An 8030-nucleotide genomic window follows, 5' to 3' on the forward strand; every position below is an offset into this window, starting at 1 on the left:
AGGAGAAATGTATTTCCCATATACTTGGGCAATAGGAGAAATGTATTTCCCATATACTTGGGCAATAGGAGAAATGTATTTCCCATATACTTGGGCAATAAAAATGGAATGCATAGATATAGGATGGGCAACATCTGGCTTAACATAGAACCATAGAATCCTAGCCTTGGGAGAGACCACAAGCACCATCCAGTCCAACCCCATCCTTCCATGGAATAAGACACAATCAAAGCCATCCCAATAGATGGCCATCCAGCCTCCAAAGAAGGAGATCCCACCAGTCTCCAAGGCAGTGTGTTCTACTGTCAAACAGCTCTTACTGTCAGGAAGATCTTCCTAATGTTCAGGCAGAATCTCTTTTCCTTTAGCTGGAATCCATTGCTCTGTGTTCTAGTCTCTGGAACAGCAGAAAACAAGCTTACTCCATCCAGTGCCTATGTCCAATGGCTGTTGCCCTCAGATTCCTGTCTGAGCTGTCCCTGCTTTTCGTGAACCATTCTTTGAGACAGGTTTGATATCACCTTTCAGACTAGCCCTCCGAATCAGCTATCTCCTTTCACTTCTCCGTTTTGGTTAGCTCTGTATGCTGTATTACAGTGAGTTATTATCATATATGTGTTCTTTCACATTCTTTCTTTCATGGAATGCGCTCCCTTAGAGGGTAGTGGAGTCTCCTTCCTTGGAACAGGCTGGATGGCCATCTGTCAGGGGTGCTTTGAATTCCTGCATGGCAGGGGTTTGGACTAGGTGGGCCTTGTGGCCTCTTCCAACTCTATGATTCTCTGATTCCTCCCAAATAAAAGCTTTCTTAGTTCACCAGTGCCTGGAGTTTCAATCAGTTTGTATTGGTATAAAAAGGTGCTTCTCAGTCCCAGAGGTTGCCCACCCTCTCACAAGTCAGAGTAATATTCCCAAACATTTTTATGATAGACCATCATTGTTAGTGGAGGATTTGATTGTGTATTCCTGCATGGCAGGAGGTTGGGCCAGATGGTCTTTGTGTTCTCTTTCTCCTCTAGGATTCTATTATTCTATGATGCTATAGTTAACACATAGAGGAACATTAATATTTTAAACATGTAGCCATTTATCCACTAAGGAATACTATCTCTTCTGTTGTGGAACTATACATCTCTAAATAGGCATCTAAGGAGTTAATATCTTTGGGCATTGCTATATCTAGCAGCATCCATTATTATAGCTATCAGAATGGGAAACAAATGTATTTATTTGTTTGACAGCAAATATTATTGGGGCGGGGGGGGGGGGGACTGTTCGCTGGCTGAGCTGCTTGCTGGACTATCCTGAGAGTCCTTTTGTTTCTTCCTTTGTGACTCTGGCTTGCTCTCCATAAAGACGAATTAGTTTATAACAAGTTGGGGGGAAAATTCTCCATGGCTTAGATACTCCATGGCTAGGGATATCCTAGCTCCTCAGATAAGAGATAGAAGGCATTGGCGGGATACAGACCGCATATCACACCCCCTTTTAATGTTGTGAGTGTGCCACTGGCACACTCTGGCATCACAAGGACGCTGCAGAAAGAACCTGCTTTTTGCGGGTTCTTTTTGCTGCACGAGGAAGCTGTGCTCTTTGTCCACTGCAGCTTCCTTGCGTGGCAAAAACAAGGCGCCGGCAGACCACCCTTTTTGGGCAGTCTGTACCCCACCTATATAACTTTACTATGCAGAGAGCCAGAGTGGTATAGTGGTTTGTGCACTGGACTATGACTCTAGAGAACAAGGTTCAAATCCCAAATTGGCTATAGAAACCTTGGGCAAGTCATTCTCTCTCAGCCTCAGAGGATGGCAGTGGCAAACCCCCTCTGAACACACCCTACCAAGAAAATCCCATGCAAGCTTGCCTTAGTGTCGCCATAAGTTGAAACAACTTGTAGGCACACGACAGCCACCTCAAGGCTATAATTCTGGGATGAAGTCTCACTGCATAAACATATTTACTCTTGAACAAGTCCCACTGAATTTAGTTCTACATAGACATGTAATTTCTGATTTCTGTGTATGAAATTTCAAACTTCTGTATAGGGTTGTGAAAGCCAGACAGCGAAGAAAGTTGATAGGAAGAGAATCAGCCCATTTGAAACGTGGTGTTGGAGGAGAGTTCTGTGGACACCAGGGACTACCAAAAAGACAAGTGAATTGGCCTAAGAGCAAATCCAGCCTGAACTCTCAGTTCAGGTTAAACTGAGACTGCTGCCCTTTCAGGAGAAGACATGACTCCCTGGAAAGACAATGCTTGGGAGGGAAAGAGGGAGGCGGACAGAGAGACTCAATGGAGGAAGCCACAATTGGGGGCCTGAGTGTGCAAGGCCTGAGCAGGGCTGTTGGTGAGAGGCAGGATTGGAGGTCTCTGGTTGATAGGACTGCCATGAATCGATGTCAGCTTGAGGGCAGTTAACAACAAAGTGCACAGCCTTTGAGCAACTGGTGCCCCTTCTTCAAAGTACTGCCTGCAAGAGAAATGGCTAAAATCATTTTCAACACAGCTTTGAAACGGGGGACTGGAGTGGCTGAATGGTTGTGTTTTTAATGTGAAGTCCAAGGCTTTCATGGCCGGCATCCATAGTTTTTGGTGGGGTTTTTGTGGGCTATGTGGCCATGTTCTAGAAGAGTTTCTTCCTGACGTTGCGCCAGCATCTGTGGCTATGGGCATCTTCAGAGAATGCTTGCCTGGAAAAAGTTGGGTGTATGTATGTATTGTGTGTGTGTGTGTGTGTGTGTATATATATATACACACACACACACACACTCACACAGGCTCACACAGTATATATATATACAGTATATCCAACCCCTTTCCAGGCAATCATTCTCTGAAGATGCCAGCCACAGATGCTGGCGAAACGTCAGGAACTCTTCTAGAACATGGCCACATAGCCCACAAAACCCCCACAAAAAACTGTGGTTGTGTTATTGTTTTCTTGCGCTTGTTCTTCACTCTGGTTCAGGGTGACATTAAGGCACGTCCTCCTTTTCCAGGACATGCCCTACACCTCTGCCTTCTAATTCCAACTCCATATATATGAAATAAGGCCGTTGGGGCGGAGCAGAGGTTGCGTTGAGGAGGAGGGAGCCTTCATCCCAAAAGCCGCAGGCGTCGTTTCTCCTCGCCCTCCGCTCCTTCCTTGAGGAGGAGGCGACGGCGGAGGGAGGGAGGCCCGGGAGAGCCATACTCACCCTCGGGCCGAACTAAGGGCCGCCCCCGTCAGGGCAAAGCCTCCTCTGGGTCCCTATCGAGACTACCAGCGCCGCCACCCTCCCGGCTCGCTCCCCTCAGCAACGACTCTCGCTCGGCCCAACCGTCCTTCCCCTTCAGGGGCTCAGTTTCACAACGCCCGCCTCATGCTAGGCGCTTCCTAGGGCCTCCGCCATCACCTTCTGAAGGGGAACGGCAGCAGGGGCGCCCTTTCCTCCCTCCTTTCCTTCAGGCGAGGCGAGGCCGCTCCTTTCCCGCCTAAACCCCCGCCGCCCTCTTCCTTCCCTTGGCCCTCGTTCTTTCCCCCATTCCTGACAGTAAACACCGTGGCATTGAAAAATCAGGTTGTTCGCTTGGCCTAATGCAATGTAAATCGTCATAAAATTCATTCCTGGAGGCAAAAATGAATAAACTTTGTGCAAAAAGCTGGCTTTATTTGTGTAAATAACATGTTTCCTGCACAGTAAACAACCCTTTCAGGGATAATGGCGGCGTTGTCGTCGTCAATGTTCCTGAGAGGAGGGGGAGGATGAGGCCGCGTTAATGGCGGCGGCGGCCCCTCTCCTTCATCGAAGCCGAGAGAGTCATGGAGGCTTAAGCCTTAACCTGGGGAAGCCCTTGTTTCCTGAGGGGCATTTCATCTGAAGAGCTCAGGGCCGCCAGGAACACTCTCCCTCACGCTCTGCGGGAAGGAGGCCATCTTTCCTCCTCCTGAGTGGGAGGGACAGCGGTTGTCCTCCTTCACAAAATGGCTGCCGAGATGAGGGAAGCCATTAAAAGCAGCAGCAGCAGCAGAGCCTTGGGTGGGAGGAATTTACCACAGAAATTGAATTATTATCATCACCTTCATCATCATTTATTTCTTCATAGAGCACTGTAAAGTTTGCACAGCGCTTCACATAGAAAGAATAAAAACCTGCCAAGTGGCGTACAGTCTAAAACACGACATGACTAAAATATCTCTAAAATAATGCTAATTAGTATACAATAAAAGCAAAGTAAGCAGCAGGTTAGCAACCCTTGATTTGGAATGCCTCCCTAATGTGTGGCGAAGGAAAGAGGGGCTGGAGCCCCTCGTTTTATTCTCTGCCTTTCACAAAAAGGCAAATCAAGGACGCTCAAGGACAAATAACTCGCCCCAAATCTAGGTTTGCGGTGAAGGTGTGTCTTAAAACAGACCCAATTCAAGTACAGAATGACCCCCCCCACTTTGTCCTGTATTTTTGTGTTGTTGGCCCTCCGTTTAATTGAAAGAAAGAAGTTGGCAGCATGAGCTTCCCTAGACTTCAGTCTACTTCCTCAGATGCATTTGGTGCATCTGTGCATTCCCCCAAATGCATCTGAGGAAACAGACTGAAGTCTACGAAAGCTCATGCTGCCAATTTCTTGACTGTATCATTTCATATAAAGGATACTCATTTTACTGCCCTCTGTATTTCATGGGACTTGAGCATCCATGGATTTGGGTCCTGGAACCAGATCCAGCAGATAGCAAGGACCCACTGTAGACACATTCCCAGCATGCAAGATCTACACATATCAGTTGCTAATATCTTCCTCCTTTGGGCTGCCCTGCCCACTCTTCCTCTCCAGCCACCACTCTCAGGTTGTTGTTGTTATTATTTACATTTATAGAGCACTGTAAAGTTTGCACAGCGCTTTACATAGTAAAGTTGCCTCCAAACCTTCATCCCAGCTATTGTACCCTCATCCTTCTCCACTTTAGCCACTCCATTAGATAACCATCAGCTCAGCCTCACCAGGCCATCCTCACTTCCCATATCCAGGCAATGGAAATGGCGCCTTCCCTTCCTTTCCCCCTGTCATATGGGAGCGCTTAAACTAAAATGTTTCCAGCTGCTCCAAAATTCCCAAATCTGTCCGCCAGCTCAAATGGTGCGTCTGTGTCCATGCACATTATGTGTAAAAAAAAAAAAGCAACAACACTCATTACGAAGGGTGATGGGAAGAACCTGGTCCATAGTAGAAATTCTGGATCCTGGACAGGTAACCTGGAAACCTGATTGAGATCTCATAATGCCCTGTCTTTATCTAACTTGGTGAATTTCAACCAGAAAGAGTTTATTAAAGGAGGTCAGCACAGTAACACATCCATTGCCTGATCTGAGGCTACAGCATGAATTTCCCTATTAAAACTCCCTTCTAGGGCTCCCAGTCCCCAATGCCTGTATTCTTTTGCAAGATAGAAGGACCTTGAATCTCATGGCACTTTTCAGCAGCTGCTTACCTCTCCTATTCTAAAATGGTTTCAATATGGCTTAAGCAAAGCTAACTTTGACATGGCAGAAGGAGTCTCGAAGGGTGACCCTGGCAGATCTAGCTTGAGCAGTCTTGTTTCCTTTGATTTGTGGAGTAGAACCTTAGACCTAACGAGAATCAGCAGAGCAGCTGTAATGCCATATTGAAAGCCCTTTCCCCATTCCTTTCAAAATCAGAGCAGCTCTAGCAGATGCCTATCCAGCCTGTTTAAAAACCTCCCAAAAAAGAGACTCCATGACACTCTGACAGAATGTGTTCCGCTGTCAAACAGCTCTTTATGCCAGGAAGTTCTAATGTTGAGGTGGGATCTTTTTTTCATGTACTTTGAATCCATTGCTCCGTGTCCTATTCTCTAGAGCAGCAGAAAACAAGTTTGCTCCAACCTCAATATGACACCCCTCCAAATATTTAAACAAGGCTACTATATCACCTCTTAACCTCCTCTTCTCCAACTAAACAAGAGCTCCGTAAGTCTCTCTTGATAGGGCTTTATGGTTTCCATACTCTTCACCATTTTGGTTGCCCTCCTCTGGACATGCTCCAGCTTCTCAACATCTGTTTTGAATTGTGGTGCCCAGAACTGGACACAGTCTTATTCCAAGTGAGGCCTGACCAAGGCAGAATAGAGTGCACTATTACTTTCCTCAGTCTTAACACTGTGCTTCTATTGATGCGACCTAGAATCGCATTGCCTTTTTTAGCTGCTACATCACACGGTTGGCCCATGTTCAACTTGTGGTCTTCTAGGACTCCTAAATCCTTTTCACATGTATTGTTGTCAAGTCAGGTGTCCCCCATCCTAAAGCTGTGCATTTTATTTTTTCTCCTTAAGTGTATAGTACCTTACATTTCTCCCTGTTGAAATTCATTTTGTTAATTTTAGCCCAGCTTTCTCATCTATTAAGATCTATTTGAATTCTAATCCTTTCCTCTGGGGTATTAGCTACTCCTCCTAATTTGGTGTCATCTGCAAATTTGATACGTATGCCCCCTATTCTTTTATCTAAGTCATTGATAAAGATGTTGAATAGCACTGGGCCCAGGACAGAGCCCTATGGGACCCCAGGATGATGAGGAGCCATTGTTGAGCACCCTTTGGATTCGGCCTTCCAAAACACTTCCAAATCCACCTAACAGTTGCCTTGTCTAGCCCACATTTTACTGGCTTGTTTGCAAGAATATTGTGGGTGACCTTGTTGAAGGCTACATCTACAGTATTCTCTTCAGTATTACCATCTGGTAATTTTATCAATAAAGAGGGTAACTTTAGTCTGCATTACTGGTTTTGAGAAACCCATGTTGACTTTTAGTGGTTATGGAATTCCATCTAAATGCTTACAGAGGCCTGTTACAGACTGCCAAAATAAAGTGCTTGGTCTCTTTGGAGGTTGCTATTTAAATGATGCATGCACCTAAGAATCCAGAAGCTGCACCAAAGCTGCACTCCAGTGCTTAGGATGGAGTTGTGCTTTGGCGCAACCTCCGACTCTTAGGACCCATGCATCATTTAAATAGCATACCTCCAAAGAGACCCACAAGCAGCTTTATTTTGGCAGTCTGTAACAGACCAGAGTGTCTGCTTAATAATCTGTTTTAGGTCTTTCCTGTATTGGTATCAGTCGAAACAGGTGGTAATGGTTTAGGCCATCTTTTTTCCCCCTTTTTGAAAATTGGGACAACATTTGCCTTCTTCCAGTCTGTGGGGACTTTTCCAGTTCTCCAGGAATTCTCAAAGATTATTATGTCAGTGGGTCTGAGATTATTTCTGATAGTTCTTTTAATACTCGGTTATTGTTGTTGTTGTTGTTGTTGTTCTTCCTCCTCATCATCATCATCATCTTTATTTATATCTCACTTTCCCCCCAAAATTGGGATACAAAGTGGCTTACAAATTAAATCACAATACTGTTAAAACACTACAAAAGTAGACACTAAATAAATTAAATTGGTCAGAGTATTAAAATACACAACTCATTAAAAGATTAAATGCTAATTTAAAAGTGTTTAAAACAGTACATATTAAAGAGTTAAAAAATCCTTAACCTTAAGGCAATAAAAATAAAACTATATACAGACCTTAAAACTTTCAGATCACGGACCACAGATCATTAAAAGCCTAACCTCAATTGTTTGTAAAGGCCATGGTGGCACAAAATGTTTTAACTTGCCCCTGGAAGGAGAGCAGGACGGGGTCATCTTGGCCTCTCTGGGTGGTAAGTTCCAAAGTTCTTAGTTGCCAACTAAGAATTTCCACTATTACCTAGCTCATCACTGTTAGTTAGGATCAGATCTAAAATAGCTAATCCCTTGCTACCTCTTCCACCTTCTAGACAATGAAATTGTCCGCAAGTAAGGAATTTTTGGGGCCTTAAATTCTTGGTAGATTTGCATTCCAACAATATCAGGATATGATTGAATTCCTCCTTACTACTATATTTCTTCTTCTGCATCACTGTTCAGGATGGCTCATACAAGTCTTCCGTCTGGTCTGGTGTCTGTTGCAGACCCCTCACAATGACATCTTTGTTGTTTCT

General features: G+C 44.9%; 1 protein-coding gene across 4 annotated transcripts in view; it reads right to left on the bottom strand.

Annotated features, from left to right (window-relative positions):
• The window catches only part of SYCE3 (synaptonemal complex central element protein 3), an 11714-nt gene extending 6029 nt beyond the window's left edge, over positions 1-5685 (bottom strand). Inside the window, exon 1 of one of the 4 annotated variants that reach the window (XM_042453302.1) lies at positions 5190-5685. In XM_042453302.1, coding sequence (XP_042309236.1) covers positions 5190-5252 — 63 coding nt within the window. In that variant the 5' untranslated portion in view covers positions 5253-5685. The other 3 variants (XM_042453304.1, XM_042453306.1, XM_042453305.1) reach the window with 3 other exon arrangements.
• Between the last annotated feature and the right edge of the window lie 2345 nt (positions 5686-8030).

Source organism: Sceloporus undulatus, chromosome 2 (genome assembly GCF_019175285.1).
Source record: "Sceloporus undulatus isolate JIND9_A2432 ecotype Alabama chromosome 2, SceUnd_v1.1, whole genome shotgun sequence".
Taxonomy (NCBI): domain Eukaryota; kingdom Metazoa; phylum Chordata; class Lepidosauria; order Squamata; family Phrynosomatidae; genus Sceloporus; species Sceloporus undulatus.